The sequence below is a fragment of the Tachysurus vachellii genome, chromosome 4, assembly GCF_030014155.1.
Source record: "Tachysurus vachellii isolate PV-2020 chromosome 4, HZAU_Pvac_v1, whole genome shotgun sequence".
In the NCBI taxonomy this organism is placed as follows: domain Eukaryota; kingdom Metazoa; phylum Chordata; class Actinopteri; order Siluriformes; family Bagridae; genus Tachysurus; species Tachysurus vachellii.
Window position 1 is genome coordinate 27,237,774 of NC_083463.1, and position 17,338 is coordinate 27,255,111.

The 17,338-nt window shown below is 39.1% G+C and overlaps 2 protein-coding genes across 2 annotated transcripts; both read right to left on the reverse strand.

The window, feature by feature from the left end:
• Nucleotides 1–758: 758 nt before the first annotated feature.
• Nucleotides 759–7,597, reverse strand: polg2 (polymerase (DNA directed), gamma 2, accessory subunit). Its single transcript, XM_060868668.1, has 8 exons — nt 6,983–7,597; nt 5,358–5,475; nt 4,906–5,011; nt 4,184–4,369; nt 3,779–3,919; nt 2,297–2,377; nt 1,130–1,230; nt 759–1,043 (listed from the first exon to the last, which is right to left on the reverse strand). The coding sequence occupies exons 1-8, from the start codon at nt 7,467–7,469 to the stop codon at nt 878–880; spliced, it is 1,386 nt and encodes a 461-aa protein (XP_060724651.1). The 5' UTR covers nt 7,470–7,597; the 3' UTR covers nt 759–877.
• A 1,128-nt stretch (nt 7,598–8,725) lies between these two features.
• On the reverse strand, nt 8,726–17,327 carry LOC132844839 (probable ATP-dependent RNA helicase DDX5). The gene is made up of 13 exons (XM_060868670.1): nt 17,148–17,327; nt 14,909–15,080; nt 14,716–14,812; nt 14,435–14,568; nt 13,992–14,057; nt 13,416–13,557; nt 13,130–13,290; nt 12,848–13,020; nt 12,650–12,760; nt 12,141–12,202; nt 12,000–12,059; nt 10,033–10,254; nt 8,726–9,466 (listed from the first exon to the last, which is right to left on the reverse strand). Exons 1-13 carry the CDS (start codon nt 17,186–17,188, stop codon nt 9,081–9,083), a joined length of 1,827 nt encoding a protein of 608 aa, XP_060724653.1. The 5' UTR covers nt 17,189–17,327; the 3' UTR covers nt 8,726–9,080.
• Nucleotides 17,328–17,338: the final 11 nt, after the last annotated feature.

Here is a 17,338-nt window from a genome sequence, read left to right on the forward strand (position 1 = left end):
CGTCACTATAGCAACCACGGACCCATAGTGGAAAAGCAAACCGTTCTGTATTATTAACCAATCATCGCAAGGAAAACGGAACGCTTCCAGCCAATAACAGAGGAGGGGGTGGGGCTTGTGGAATGCTGACGTAAAAACAAGCCATGAACCTCTGAGTGTGTGGAGTGATTCGTTCCCCATTCTCTCATGTAATGGTGTGAAAAACGCGTAAAATACACTTTATTGACTTTATTTTACTTTAAGTGGTATTTCACAAAGTTTGAAAAGTGCTATCAAATGTCCAACAACTAATAACAGCATACTTAACATCTCCAGTGGTGCAAATGATGCACTTTATGATTCATTTATGATCTTGAATCTAAGATGGTCTGATTTTGCACTTTGGCTAAGCTTTTCCCATGTTACGCATGAAAGTGATGCAGCAGTGCTTTTAATCCTTTGACCTCCCTGTACAACGGAATTAAACTATGATGGTTTCACTATGATCTTTCCACTTTCACCATCACCTCCGGCATGATTTCTGGAACTTTCCTTCACACGTTCACCTCTACAAAGGTTTCCTCATAAAGACACACACTTGTGCATTTGTTTCAAAGCTCAAACAGCAAAATCTGGTGGTCATTATTAATGTTGGAGATATTTTCTCCTATTAAACACCATTACATCATGTGTTCTTGCAAATGTGTTGTATCGGAGCAGCACAACCATAGCACCATCCAACAGTCACTCCAGAATTAAACACATCAAGAACACCAATATAAACACATTCACAGAAGAGCTTTCCTTTAATAACAAAGGTATAACACTGATAATATCAAGTATCAAACTAAGAATAATACATTTCTGGATCAAAGAGTCTGTCAAATCCAGTCATGGATCAGATGTTTTCAGCCTTCGATATGTGTTTGAGAATAAACTCTCGGATCTCAGAGATGTGCATGGTCTCTCTGATGGTGGTATCACGGTTGCGGATCAAAAGTAGCCCGTTCTCCAGGGTGTTCTCTCCGACCATCAACGTAAACAGCACGCCCATCTCGTCATATCTACACGCAGCACCAAAGACACATGATTTACACCAAAGACGCATTACTTACAGTACCTCTGTAACAGGGTAAAGACAAGTTCTCACTTGGTGTGCAGTTTGTCCATGGAGGACTGCATGGTGTCCATGTATCCAGGCCATGCACTGATTCCCACTTCTAGGAGTTGGTGAAGCAGACCCTCACACACCTTGAGGAAGATATTTATAAGTCACAACTATAAGTCAGGACATTTTTGAGAATGTTACTATTGTTTCATAACTTTTCTATGAAAACATTGTCCCTAGTAGGCAAGATAAATACAGAAATAGCTATAAATTCTTAAAGCTCTGAGTGTCTACTTCACAAGAGCTTCATATTAACCACAACTGTGGATTGTGACATGACAAAGCCATTTAATGCTGAACAGGGACACATCAAAACAGGCACAAATTCCATTTTAACATTGTCCTAATGTTAACTTAAACATTTAACATTTATATTTCTGCCATTTGGCAGACGCCCTTATCCAGAGTGACTTACATTTTTATCTCATGTTATACAATTGAGCAATTGAGGATTAAGGGCCTCGCTCAGGGGCCTAGTGGTGTCCACTTGGTGGACCACTAAGCTACGATATCCCCACATTAAACCAGCACAATTGTCAGAGCTGATTTTCTAGAAAATTAATCAACACCTTCTGGCCAATCAGATTGAGAGTTCATTAAGAAAAGTAAGCAGTATTCACTAGATTTGCTTTACATTTCTGGTGAGTTTCGTCACTGGGTCAAAAGACAACGTGAGATCAGAGATGCATAGTTATCAGCATAGTAAACCGACATCAGCATTGTGATTTGTGAGGACATGTTTAGCCCCGCCCTCTAAAAATGGATAAACTGGTGTAGAAAAATGTTGATTTTGAAAAATCACACATCCGTGTAACACAGATGATGTTTTCATATGAGGTCTCTTCCTCATATTGTCTCAGGGAGATTCTCGTTGTCACCATCACATCTGTCGTGCTCGTTAGAAATCACTTTATTTATATACTGAATTCTATAAAGCTGCTTTGTGACAACGTTTGCTGTTAAAAGCACTATACAAATAAAATTGAACTGAATTGAACTTGTGAATCAAACAAACTTGAGTTGAAAGCAGAACCATTTTGCTGGGCTGACAATTCAAACAGTAGGTAAAAACAGATTTATTCAGATGTTCGTATGTTCTGATGTTTGTAGACAGAGAATAGATGAAATGAAAGGTCTAGGATTTACTACCTGTCTGAGCTCAGAGGTGGAACCTTTGCCCATGTCCAGAGCTACTTTAACAGGAGCTAAAGTAGGATGTAGCTTCAACACCTGGAGGAGACGGAGAAGAATCTGAGCAGGCAAGGAAACATATCCAATGCTGAAATATTCAATGCTTTCTGCTTGAAGCTGCAATTGTATTGTAAAAGTATTGAGATACTTGCAGAAGACATTTCATTGAATTTGTGGAGAATCTGGAAAAACATTCCACAGCTGTCCATTTATACAAGACAATTTAAAACTATTTTTGTCTCGGTAAAGCCGATGAAATGATCACACCTAAAGTTAATACTAGAGTTAAAGATCAAATCGTCACCAACATCCTCACAAGATTTCAGTCATTAGACTCTTGTTTAAATGAAGTTTAAGCTAAGCAATGAAACGATGTAATGTTTTCAAATGAACTGGATAGAATATTTGATCTAGAAGTAGTTTTGATTTGTCACATGTTCATTACAGAAGAGAAATTTGCAAATCTCAGTTGAAGAAATTTGAATCAGAGCACACGGCCAGCCATGATACAGTGCCTTAAAGCAGAGAGAGTGTAGGGCCTTGCTCAAGGGTAAATAATGGTGGCTTGGCAGTGCTGGGGCTTGAACCCCTGACCTTTTTATCAGAAAGCCAAAGCCTTAAGCGTTTAATTCCCCAGTTTCCATAAACACAGTTGTTGGCAGACGAACATATGTTAAACATGCTCTGGATTTCCATGAATCAGAATTCTGAACAAATTAACAAATTAACAAATCCAAAAACAAATTAACAAATCCCAAAACACATTAACAAATCCGAAAACAAATTAACAAATCCCAAAACACATTAACAAGTCAGACAACCCGGAAGAGGTTGGTATAGTTTGTGAATGGAAACTTACCATCATTGGACGAGACACCTTTCATTCACCTGTATATCTTTAATGACAGTTGTCTTGTCCAGTGATCAGTAAGTTTCCATTCACAAACTATACCTACCGCTTCCGGGTTGTCTGAATCGGTGCATGAAACACATTAACAAATCAGAAAACACATTAACAAATCAGAAAACACAACGACATTTCAGACAACCCAGAAGCGGTTGGTATAGTTTGTGATTGGACAAGACACCTGTCACTCAAGGTATACATGAAGTTCAACAGTCTGCCGCAGGGAAAAGTTGGAATGGATGGATGGAATGGATTACTGTGGATTAATTCTGTTATTTTCTTATATTTAAACGGAGAACTTTACACATTACACATAAGATTCCATACCTGTATATCTTGAGTGACAGGTGTCTTGTCCAATAATCTGTAAGTTTCCATTCAAAAACGATACACTACCGTTTCTGGGTTGTCTGACTTGTCGTTGTGTTTTTGGATTTGTTAATTTGTTAATTTGTTTTCGGATTTGTTAATGTGTTTTGCACTTCTCGGCCACCGTAAGAAATGCTATTAAATCACTTTGCAGCAAGACGTACCGTTCTCTGATGAAGTCTCTGCTTGCTGTCCACTTTCTGGATGTCCTGTAAGGAGTTCAAAAGAACAGCCAGGGCTCCCCTGTCCATATTTGCACTGAGAGAGAGGACGTGAGGCACTACAACCTTCTTCCCGTCTCTGCACTGTAGGCAAATCGGACAAGCGTGAATTAGAAAGATTGCAGGTGAATCGTGCTTTCGATATGTTGAAAGATTAAAATAATGTTTGTGTTCGATGCACTCGGCTAAAAAGGAAAAAAAAAAGACCAAGCACTCAGACACTTTTGTTTCTAAAGCAGATGTAAATCTTTGGGCATAAACAACAGCAGTAATATTGCACACTTTGGTAAGGTTAAACAACCATGTAGGTCTAGATATGTATTCAGCAGGAAATACATTCCCACTCACTTGTAGTTTATCTCGATTGCCCAGGTGACCCTTGAGCAGATCTGCATCGCCGAGCATCCACAGTGTTTCCAGTGTCTCTGTGCCCCAGGGGAACTTATAGAGCACCTTCGCTCCACGGGACGCGCCGTCGATTAGCTCGTCATCCTGAACGTCGCACACGTTGAAATCAGATGGCCCTAAAGCAAACTGTAGGAAAGGCTGATTAACGTTTAGATGTAGAGATAGAAGCTTTGTATAAAAAAAGTATAAAAAAAAAAATCCTCAGATAATAAAGGAAACCATCCTTTTCCTGTATTGCTCATCCTACACAGTTTCACAGGGAGCCTGGAGTCTATCCTAAGAGACTCAGGACACAATGTCTGGGACACCTTGGATGGCGTACCAACCAATCCCAGGACCCAATCTCTCACACACAAATGCACACACATTCACACACTATGGACAACTTAGAGATATCGATCAGCTTGCTTGTTTTTGGACGGAGGAAGGTTAGGGTGTTGCACTATTGATGCAAAGGTTGTGAGTTCAAATCTCACCATGCTGTCATTGCTGGGGCCTTCATCACGGCCGTTAACACTCAACTGCCCGGTTGTATAAATAAGATCAAATATAAGTTGCAATAAACAAATGCTGTAAACAAGTGTACAGGACTCATAACCCTAAGGTAAGTGCACTAACCACTAAGCTATCATGGTCTCCAAGCAATATATCAAAGAGTTCACCTTTCTCCACCACTGTAGTCTCTGTCGTGTCCAGTAGTCGAGCCACTGCGAGGACGTCCGGGGGGAACAGAACCAAACCAGCGACGCTTCAGTCACTTCTGCAGAGCTGTCACGTGGCATAAGCAATCTGCTTTACATGATTACCAATGTGGTACTCGAATTTTATTTACTGGATGATCCTGATGATGAAAAGTCTTTGGATGACTGATTTCTCCTTCCGCAGACATAACCAACATCAACAGCTTAACTTTACAAAAATCTTTTTTATCCAAAGTGACCCTTTCAAAGTAAAAGTCATGTGTCATTTGCACAGTTGGGGAAAAAAAAAATACTATAAATAAATAAATATATATATAATTTTTTTTTCTCTCAATCTTTGGTTCAAACCCACACAATCATCTGGGCTAATTTTAAATAACAATGATGATAAAAGTGAAAAGCTGAAACCTCACCAACCGATTGCATCAGAGCAGTCGTCCTCAGGCTGGTAACATAGACCTGTTTCAGCCAGACCAAATGGCAGCTTCCTGTTCATGAGCTCCAGGGATGGGATGTACTGCGCCAAAGCACCTGCCCGTCCCAATGCAAAGAACAAAACATTCAACAGATTAGTGAGTTTAATGAGTTTTAAGAAGCAGAACTGCATTCTGTGAAAGCCGTGTTAAATATTTCTTACTAGACAGTAATACCTAGCTGAAGTATACACACAATTCTGAGACTTTTGAACTTTTGCGCATTTTGTAGTGTGATCATGTCCAAACACGACTAGCTTTATCGCTGTTTATCGACGAAAGAATTTTTCGTCAGAAAAACAATTTGCAGAACAATTTGCAAGCAATTAACATTGTTTTAATCCATTAAAAACACACACAATACTTTTAACTGTTTATAGCTTAAAAGCAATAAACTCTAATACCCAATACCCTTAAAAGCAATAAACTCTAATACCAATACCCTTAAAAGCAATAAACTCTAATACCCAATACCCTTAAAAGCAATAAACTCCAATACCCAATACCCTTAAAAGCAATATTGACCCAATATTGATGCTAATGTGGCAAGAAAATGTAGCTTGTCATGTTACTGAGAAACCAGAACGTACTAACTCCCCCCGAAGATTCCATTATTTCAGGATATATAATGAACGTCATAAAGCGCAGAAAGTGGAGACTCTTCCGTAAATATTGTATAAACCTTCTTACTCAAAACATTAACAGGCAGATAAGTTTGTAGTGGAGCATGACATGTCTCTGTCATGCTCCACTACAAGACTGAGGAACTCTTTTATCTCTATGGCCAACAGACTGTACAACATCTCACGTGGCAGTGTGGAAACGTACAAACTGTTTTCCATCTGTATTTACTTGTCTGATTGCTACTACTAGACATTTTACATGGGGGTTTACTGCGTATGTTGCTACTGGAGGATTGAATGTTCTCTGGGATCAATAAAGTATCTATCTATTACTGTATCAATCATTAGTCTTCGGTCATGCGGAGCAACCAGCGTACGAGTCTCTGTGTCGTCATATATGAAAACTTTAACAATAACAACTGAGATCCTGCTGTATAAATTACACCAGGAATTCAACATCGCCATGGTATATTACAGATTCATTAGAGGTTCTCACTGTCATTATGTGGTAGCCTAGAGGTTAAGGGGTTGGGTTACCAATCGGAAGGTTGAGAGTTTGATTCCTATGTCCACCAAGCTGCCACTGCTGGGCCCCTGAGCAAGGCCCTTAACCCTCAATTGCTCAGTTGTATAAAAAGGAGATAAAATGTAAGTCGCTCTGGATAAGGGCGTCTTCTAAATGCTGTAAATGTAAATGTCATTAGGTGATATTAGAAATGACAGACAGGGATTTTGCCTCATTATTTAACTCTTTATAGGCTGGATCAGGTCAGTATAACAAGTTGGATGAAAATATGCTGATATATCAAGACTTTTGTCAATGTTATTGTATCATCTGACCCAAATACTGTATTGTAATGAAATCAGATAACTATGTGGGTTGTTTTAACTTTAAAGATAAAGGAAATGTGTCCTCTAAATGAGCTGCTTTCCTTCACACACCTTGTAGGAGACTGGTCCTAAAAGGTTTCCTCTGTCTAAGAAGCTCACACACTCTCACACCCAGCTGCTCTTTAGTCAAATCCGTTTGTTTGAACAGATCCTCAACTTCTCCTGCACCATCATCTCCTACCCCGTGAAGGGTGCTTATCCCAAACACCTGAGGTCTTGATCTAACCACAGAAGACCACCACTGCTCCAGCATGTTCCTCTTGAGATCCACTCCTAAGGGTCCATACGCACAGGTTCGGCCTTTGAGTAAAGACAAAGCATGACGGTCTTCTGGAGGGATAAAGAACCGCCGCTGGAACAGCTGTATCATGCCACTGGTTGGATCAGATCTTCCTCCTCCTCCTCCTCCTCCTCCTCCTCCTCCATCGCTGCTCTTACTGAAGTGTTTATAGAACTGCAGCAGCTCAAGAAGGGGAGAAATGTTCGAGTTCACACGACTGGAAACAAAAAGTCGCTTTCTGATACAGTAAGTGAGCATTGTAGAGTCTGGGCTAACTTTAGTTTAAATAACAACACGCATTCTCAATGTCTCTGTCCTTAAAATACACGTCAGAGCGCGCGAGGACCTTTTAAAGTGACTGATGTTTTCATAACTTCACACGTGGAAACAGCGACCCGGAAATATTAGCTGACTTCCGGATAAGCAGGCGTTAATATTGTTGGGACTTTTAGGGACTTTTATTTGATTTATTTTATATATATATATATATATATATATATATATATATATATATATATATATATATATTTTTTTTTTTTTTTTTCACCTCGTCATTTGTGTAAACATTCTAAATGAATTCATACCTTTTATCTTTGGCCTTAATTGTGAGAGGTGGAATTAAGACAACTTTGCTTGAAGGGTTTATAAAATAGGAAGCATATAAAATATCAAAAGAAAAGAGATAAATTGTTAATAGGATAAGGTTTCTCTCAATTGTCCTGTTTAGTGAGCAAAATAATGTTTGAAGAGAGAATAAGAAAACGTTATTACAAATAGCTCCCATTATGTGGTTAAATGTCGCCATCTATCGGAGACATGTTGCCACGTCAGCTTCGTGTGTTAAGTCTTTTCCACCTATCCCTAGTATAATCATTTAAAAACTTAAGACATATATTTGTAATGTGTTGTTTGTGTCTGTGTTAACGCAACATGAAGAAGTGGGTTTTATTTGTCTGCTTAGGTTGAGAGTCACTGGTTCGCGTGGCATGGACACTATTGGGAAAAAAATATTCCAATGTTTTCCTTAAACATATTAATATAAAATATAAAAATCCATTCGAATGCAATCAAAATGTTCTATTGATCTTTTGTAGTAATAAATTTCTGTTTAGGTTTGGAGTCACCGGGTCACATGGCATGGAAGCTATTGTAAAAAGAAATGCATTATTCATTTATTCAATATCTGTGGAATCTCATAACAACTCCGAGGTGAAATTAGTTTTGAGCACACTGTGCCAGCTTAAAAATGGTAGGTGCGAGAAAAAGTCCCAAAGGTCCCAGTAATATGAACCTCACAACACAGATGTCATGGATACGTGTTCAAATTAAATCTAATGATGGAGAAGTTATAACAGCTTGTTAATCACATGACTTGGAGCAGGAGAGTCCTGTATGCAATGGAACGTAAAATTGCTCAATTCTCTTTAGATATTACCCAAAGTAAATGTCAAGATGTGAAGCAGACATCAGGTTGGACATGACTAAAGCACAAAGAGCACAAATAAACAAAAACATTTTTCTTTACTTCTTTATTATGAGGGTCCATGCGTGGCCCTCGCATCAAAGTGTAAACATTCAACAGTGAAGATACACTGAAATCAAAAAAATAATATACATTACCTAGTAAAAATAAATTACTGAGGAATGTAACAAAACAAGGACAGAAAGAAAGGAGGTGACGTAAGTGCAGCTGTCTCTCAGCCACAACAAGATCACTTGGACTAAGTCTCGGTTGGGTGCAGCACTAATTAAACAGGCCTCCAACCTCATGGTAAGCAAAAGAAACAGTACAAAGTTTAATCGTAATAATATAATCATAATAAACAAGACTGAGTTACTTCAGTATCTATGTTTGTGTTTCATTCTAGGCTACTGGGGAAAAGCAGGAGGCATGGGGTAGGGCACCATAGGCTGTGGAGGCTGTTGGGGGGGTTGAGGGGGGTTAAAGGGGAATGGAGGGTGGTTCATTCCATTTTGGGCTGGCACCTGGTTCCCCTGGAATGGCTGGTTCTGGAAGTTCTGGTTTCCGAAAGCATTTGGGTTTCCCCCACTGTTGTAGCTGTTGTTACTGTAGTTACCGGTGCTACCGTTGGTTTTGTTGTAGCCGCCATAACTGCCGTTCTGTGCTTTGGGGCCACTACTGTAACCCCTCTCACCTTCTCTATCCCTATAGCTACCAAAATCTCTCCTACCCCCACTGGAATAGCGGTCCCGACGGTCATCCTTGTAGCTACCCCGACCACCTCTGGAACGCCCTGCAAGAGGACAAAAGTAACACAGTGAGCTCAAATACAAACAGTTGAATGAAAGGCAGCTGCAGAATCATGGTCCTGTTCTCAACATTATTACGTAAGCTGTGTAAATGCCAACTAACCAAATTGTACAGCAGGTCACATTCTCTAGTCTGATTTTGTCAGTATGTGTCGATTCATTTTCTTTAACAAGTAACTAACAGCTTCCATCGCATGGTTTATTTTATTATACACATTCTACTTCGTTGTGGTTTCATTAGTTAGTAGTTCATTAGCCAATTCACAGGTACGCTATATGAGGATACATAAGATCCAAGCATGAAGAAAGAAAAACATGTAATTGTTTAAATGATGAATTTCTCTGTAAAGAGGCATTTTATTGTTTTGTATTTAATTTCTTCCTTTGCAAATGTTCACATCACTAAACATAACTATAAAAAAAAAAGGTTTAATTCATTAATAAATGAAGACCTATTATTGCTGTGGTATAAAAGGGGAGCAAAGATTTTGGAAATTAACTCTGCTTGTCATCATGAGGTGTCAAAAAAGAAAAATCATTGATGATTTACCTCCTCGGTCCTCTGCCATCTGGAGCAGTTTGGGGTTGATGGCTTGATTGGCCTCACGCAGGACCGAGATCAGGTCGTTGGCCTGTTTCATGTTGTTGGGCGTAAAGAAGGTGTAGGCTGTGCCCGTTTTCTGACTGCGGGCCGTGCGGCCAATTCGGTGGATATAGTCCTCAGAGGAGTTAGGGTAGTCATAATTGATGACAAATTTCACATCCTCCACATCTGTAAAGTGTTGCAGTGTGGCAAAAAAAAAAAAAAAAAATGTGGCGACAATTTTTTTGTACACCACAGCCGCCACACCGAAAAAAAACACAAGTTAGCAATGACAGCAAAGAAATTTGAAAATTACTGGATACTTAGCCGGGCTGGAAAAAAACAGGAAAATGTTAAGGCACAAATCCTAGAATAAATAAAAATCATAACTGTCTCAGTGGGAACACTACCATGGGAAGAGAGAAAGGATGCACACTCCATTTACTTTAAACCCAAAATAAAAAAAAAGAGAAAACAAAAACAAAAAGAAACAGAAAACAGACCTAAAATCACCATCCACCTCCCTCCCTCTTTTTGTTTATCAAACCATGAGAATAAACGTCTTACCATTAAGGAGTATGCATTCACTAGTCCTTTCCCAATGCAGCAAACTCCCCACAAATTGTCAAGTGACATCCAGGTGCTTCTAACGCAGTAGGGCCACTATGTGCACTCTTGCCTCCTCGTGTGCCGACACAGGACCGTTCGGCTTGGCTTTTTCCCCCCTGCTCTATAGGTCCTTTTTTTTTTTTTTTTTTTTTTTTTTAGGGTTTTGCCCCCTTTCAGCACACTCATAAGAAGCTCGCTAATAAAGGCCACACTGCTGTCTTGCCCAGACCAAACAGACCGTGGCTAACGTGAGGGGACCCAAAAGAGCCAAAAGTACAAAAACGAAGGGGGAAAACAGTGTTGCTTAGTTGCTTCCTTCCCCCCCACTCTGTTTGAGGTTATTAATGAGCGACCGCAAAATCCCTCATCACAGTCTCGTCTAGGCAAGATGCTCCCAGAAGCCAGTGTTCACTTGAGAAAATGTCTCTCGTTGGCAGGTCTCGACATGACTTTTTGAAAAGAATGAAAAATGCAGGCGAGGGAGGAACTTCAAATCGTGGAATTGTATAGTCATTGCTGTCGATTTATTCTCTTTGAGGATTTTTTTTTTCCCCCCTAAAATTCAAACGTTCTGCTCCACTGTCTACAGGTGTCCCAGAGCCCATTTATACATGTGCCAGTCTCACCAATTGAGATACAGGAAGTTGAAAAACTGCTCTCTCCATTCCATGAACACCAGCGCTATGAGTCAGGAAAAAAGAAATTAACTAAACGTCTAATTAGTGCTTATACTCTTCCATGCTTCGAGAAGGATCTTTCCAAATCTCAAACAAGTGCCTACTTGCCATACAACGCTTTTACAAACTGCATGCAAGGCATAAACAAACAGCATCAAGCTTTATTTCGTTGGTAGTTTGAGATAGAAAGATGGGCGATCAACCGTTAACAAAACGTGTATTGGGTATAGATAATCCATGGACAGAGAACAGGTGTGTATTATTAATACTAGGTTATCATAGCCAAGGCTTAGCCACACTGCCTTATTGAAGGTTACTGGCACACAGAGCTGAGCTCGGACATTTTTGTTTAAACAAATTTCACCTGTCTAAGCGACTGGGTGGCCGCCAGTCGCTCACTTCCACTTCTCCTTCCCCCTCTGCCGGCCTTGGGGCTTGTCATGCCTAGGCCCTGCCACAAAGACTGCACCTTTAGGTGAGAAAAACTCAGAATGCATAGAGAAGAAGTTAAAGAAAGCAAAAATCACTTTCTTTAAAAGTGAAACAATGTGTGTTTTTTTCCTTGGGGTTTTGTCTAAAGAAAAAAGAAAAAAAAAAAAAAAGGAAAAGAGTCGACAAAAAGACAATGCCATCTCCAAAAATACTGACCTAATCCACGAGATGCCACATCTGTCGCGATGAGGATGCATGCTTTACCATACTTGAACTCTACAAAAGGGAAAAAGGAGGATTATTTGAGGAAGGATGATAACCATGTGCTGAGCACTTAGTGACCTGTACACGTCTTACCGTTCAGCACCCAGTCTCGCTCCTGCTGACTTTTATCTCCATGAATTCCCATGGCAGGCCATCTGGAACACAGTGTACTCTCACATCAGGCTCAAGGTCGATTTTTTTGCTAGTTATTATATTGATTATATACATCATTATATTGACACTTTTTAATTAAATGTTTATTCTATTGTCAATCTGCGTTGCTAATACGATCATTCAGTTGCAACTGCATAATATATTAATACATGGTCATGCTTATTGTTGCTTATTTAGTTTCTCTATTCTTATGGGCACCTTCATACAGGCCGACTTATTTACTAGTATGAATGAAGTAAAATATTATTTTAACACGGTAATCTCTAACAGGATAATTAATAATGGTCAACATGATTATTGAAAGAAATGGGTACCTCCAAATAATTTATGAAATGTAAGACACACCATGATTTAAAAGCAACCTTAGCAATAAATAGCCTGTAATCTTCACGACAACCTGGAAACAGAGAAATGAGCAAACTGAATACCCGTCTCTCCTCATCCTCCGGGTTAGTTCATCACATCGTCGTTTGGTCTCTACAAAGATGATGGTCTTATTCTCCTTCTCACTCATGATCTCCTCCAGCAAGCGGATTAGTCTGATTAGGGAAAGAAATATGGCAGTCAATAATTTATATTATATTATAGTTTTTATAATGCAGCTGATAAAAAAAAAAAAACCTTACTTGTCATCCTTTTCACCATCATTACAGACATCAACAATTTGCAGGATGTTGTGGTTGGCACTGAGCTGCAGAGCTCCAACATTGATTTGAACGTACTCCTTCAGGAAATCTTCTGCCAGTTGACGCACCTCTTTGGGCCAAGTGGCGCTCCACATCAGTGTCTGCCTGTCAGGCTGTGGATGAGAGAAACAAACAAAAAAGATTCAATCACGACGTTTTCTTTACCATCAAGCAAAAATAAGAAACCGCATGACTCGAAGGAGGCACGGACTTCACACTTACACGGATCTGATCTACAATTTTTCGGATCTGCGGTTCGAAGCCCATGTCCAGCATGCGGTCAGCCTCGTCCAGCACCAGGTAAGTGCAGCGTTGCAGGTTGGTCTTTCCTGCCTCCAGGAAGTCGATCAGACGACCAGGTGTGGCAATGCAGATCTCAACACCTGAAGGACAATTGCATGATTGAACCTACAATACTCTAAAGCGCTTAAATATATTTTCATTTCAAAATGTACAAACAGTAAGAACAAAAACTACTGTAGTTGTAAAAGGTGAAAGCCTGTTCTACCTCTCTCAAGGTCTCGAATCTGGGGTCCTTTAGGAGCTCCTCCGTAGATGCAGGTGGACTTTAGGCGAGAGGCTCGTCCATACTCTGCAGCAACTTGCTGCACCTGCTGAGCCAGCTCACGAGTGGGGGCAAGCACCAGGCACTGAAAGAGGCAATAAGGGAACAAGGGTCAAGCACAGAACAACCCAACCTACCCTAACTAACTGGAGTCCCTAACTAACTGGAGTCGAACTTCAATCCTGTAGAGGCATAGTCCAGCAGTTTGGTGGCCTTAATTCACTAGTTTATACTAGATTATGAAGTGTGGTAGGAGTCAGATTGCTCGAGATTAGAATCCGGTACCTGTTGTTTAATAATTATTTGGGGGGAAAAAACAATGTTCAGCAATACTCCAAAGTCTCCCAGGCTTAAATTTAATAACCGAAATTAAAAGGTGTATACACCAAATGAATAAACGGAAGAGGAAAAACCTCCAATGTCATAACTCCAATCTCAGTAACTTACTAACTAAATACATACTAAGAAAATGTCCTGAAAGAACAAAAGTGCAAGACTATGGACTCGTCGAGAACTCACAATTGGCCCATCTCCGTGCTCGAGGAAAGGCTGGTGGTTAATGTGCACAATGGCTGGTAACAGGTACTGTCAAGACAAAAAAAAAGATTTTTGTTCACTTTGTGTCTGCAATTATGACGAAGACAAGTCAGGTTTTTATTTTAAGTATCAGAACAATGGCATTTTACAGGCATCAAAGTAATAGAAACTAGATTATGGGTGGTCATGTGTGAGTACAGGAATGTTAGGCTTTTGGATTACAAAATTTTTTATTGTGGAATAAGAGCATTTTCAGAACAAATAATAATCTCTATTCCAGATGAACCAGTACATTTTAAACTTGTATTAGATTATATAAATCTTGAAGATATTTTTAGTAACTTAATATTTAGCTAAATTCAGGCTTTTCCAGGACCTTGAATAAACCCTGAAAACTGCAGATGTGAATATTTCAGATGACTTACTGCCAGGGTTTTTCCAGAGCCGGTCTGGGCGATGCCGACCATGTCTTTTCCGCTTAGAGCGAGTGGCCACCCTTGAGCTTGAATGGGAGTGGGCTCAGACCACGTCTGCTTATTGATTACATCCATTACATAATCTGTAATATAAATACAGTGTGTTAGAAATCTCACCTTAATGCTAGTGCAGAGAACTTCATCAATATATTGGGTGAGTATGCCAACTGCTTTATTAGAAGTACAAGCAGAGACATTTTATAGTATATAGAAAAATATTGGATACTAACTTGGGAAGGTGGCTTCATGAAATTTAATAATAGGCTTTGGGCAATCTCTGCCTTTGACTGTGACTTCTTTTGCCCGCCGATACTGTTCTACCTCTTGCTGTTTTTTCAAGAAACAAAAATAACTGGTTAGATTTGACACAATAAGGGGACGAATAAAGGTATATCTTAATAAACAATTAAAAGACAGACTAACCGTTGACCTCCTGGTGACATCAGGATGCTCTTTATAGAAGTTTTTCTCAAATTTAGGAAGCTTGTCAAGGTTCCAGTGCCGTTTGCGTAGTCTGTCGCCGGGATTACCAAATTTTCCGGACGGAGGAGGGCCACTGCGGCCTCCACCAAATCGAGGAGCACTGCTGCCATAACTGTAGTAGATAGCAAATAATAGGTATGTTATGTTCTTATGTCACAGTTAGTCATTGTGTGTGATTGGACAGTTACCTTACTGGATACTTTCAAAATACCAATTAGGATATATTTCCCCATCAAATTCCTTACTCTAGTGTTCTTCATTCATTTTGTATCCGGAAACAGCTCTATAAAAATTTGTAACCGTCTCATCATATCTAAAATCAAACCACAACAACCTCTGTATTTCTGAGAAGGGGAGGCAGATTGCACTGAAGATCCTTAGGCTGTGCTACAATTATAAACATGTTATGTTGTTTCCTCTGTCCCGAACACCTAACTTTCTTGTAGTTGACAGTCACATAACACACAGAAAAGCATGGAGCAGAATAAAACAAATACAATGATCTAATTTTGGCTAAGCAGCACAGCACACAGCCTTACCTCACAGCCACTCTACTTATAGCTAACAACAACAACAATGTGATAAATACTGACAGTGGAAGAGATCTTGTGAAAAAATCTTTTTCTGTTGTCCTATTTACTGCAAACCGTCTAAAAGTTCTATGTTTTCCCCATTAAGAATTACTTTCACCAAACTCTAGGCATGTTGTACAGGTCAGTTTTCAATTGCAGATTCCCAATGTACTGTTTATTTACGCATTTCTTCAGACGTGCGTGCATATATATATATATATATATATATATATATATATATATATATATATATATATATATATATATATATAGATATATGGTATCTCCTCCAATGATCACGTCTTTCCTCTGGATGCCATGTTTAAGACACAAGATTAAACATACACACCACTGCACAGCATGTGTGCGCAAAGTATTTTTAAATCCGATCCAAAACGGCCAACTTTTTCCCTATTTACCGGGTTACTTAAAATACACCAACCCCTTTCAATCTGATCAAAATTTCAGTCAGATCGTACTCAATCGATTCAGCTGAAGTGTTTACCTGAATGCTTTTCTATCTGATTTGCTATCAATACCATTAGGAACAAATTACTCGATTTCAGGAAAGTACTGAATGTCCAGGAAAGTACTGAATGTCCAGGAAATTACTGAATGTCCAGGAAATTACTGAAAGTCCAGGAAAGTTGAATTCCGCAAGGATTCACGGTCAGGTAACATAAAGGAGAACATGGGTTGTCATGTGTGAGCTTTAGGAGGTTTTTCTGTGGAAATTTAATGTGTGTTAAGTCACAGTTGTTTTGGTTTGGGCCAAATGATCAGTCTTCTCAAAAAAAAAAAAAAAAAAAAAAAGTCTCAATTTTAGTGCCTGGAATACACGTTTGCACAAAATATATTAAAGGGTACTCTGAAAGAACATCTATAACCTATATATATATATATATATATATATATATATATATATATATATATATATATATATATATATATATTTTTTTTTTTTAAGGCTCTCTGTGGAGGAAACTGCACTAAAGTAAGTCTTGGGATGTTACTGTTATTTATTTTGCGTGTGGTTCTGGATACACTGCTGTAAATCTGCTTGTAAAACACACTTGTGTGGCGCATTGTGTCCTCGCTGCCATTTTAATCCTGACCAGAGCAAGAACAAAGCCAAGGCGAGCCGGCATTTTGAAAACACATTCACGGCTGTAATGCAAACGGATCTCCACTTGGTATTCAAGTGCACTTCTTAGGAGTCAGAAAACAACTGAATTGGCGCCTATGTAGTTATATATTTATACAAAACCGAGCCATTCAGGATTCGGCCATGTTTCGTCCACATGCTGACCTCATGAAAAAACTGGCCTACAAACAAAAGCACTAAAGGTCTAAATTTCAGTTTTGTAAACATTAAAAGCTTAATATGATTTATATAAAAAAGCAATTAAATTTCATCGAAAAACACACAAATTAATAATTATTAAGCAAACTAGATGCTGGATAACGTTGTTAGGCGACTTGCCGAAATGTTAAACGTTATTATACCTTGATTTAGAAATATTTTTTTGTTCTTAAACACAAACACGATATTTAACGGATAGCCGGATTTCCTGCTTTAAAACCCGAGCGTTAAAATGTGAACTTACCCTCTGTCTCTTCCGCGGTCTCTGTCTGAATATCCAGGCATGGTTAAAGTTTCAATAGAAAAAAAATACAGTAGAAAATATATTATTTACTTCGTCAGTCCTTTTCCGACCGACTATAAAATGGCTTCCGTAAAATACCGGCCGGGTGGAAATAAAAAACGCTATCAGACGTTACAGAATAACATGCACAT

Coding starts and splice junctions, on each gene's coding strand:
- polg2 (XM_060868668.1), bottom strand. CDS start 7,469: ATGCTCACTTACTGTATCAGAAAGCGACTTTTTGTTTCCAGTCGTGTG. Junction 5,476..6,982: donor TAGGACCAGTCTCCTACAAG/GTGTGTGAAGGA, acceptor TGGGACGGGCAG/GTGCTTTGGCGCAGTACATC. Junction 2,378..3,778: donor AGAGACTTCATCAGAGAACG/GTACGTCTTGCT, acceptor CGTCTCCTCCAG/GTGTTGAAGCTACATCCTAC.
- LOC132844839 (XM_060868670.1), bottom strand. CDS start 17,188: ATGCCTGGATATTCAGACAGAGACCGCGGAAGAGACAGAGG. Junction 13,021..13,129: donor AAATTGTAGATCAGATCCGT/GTAAGTGTGAAG, acceptor TCTCATCCACAG/CCTGACAGGCAGACACTGAT. Junction 12,761..12,847: donor GATGGTGAAAAGGATGACAA/GTAAGGTTTTTT, acceptor TTCCCTAATCAG/ACTAATCCGCTTGCTGGAGG.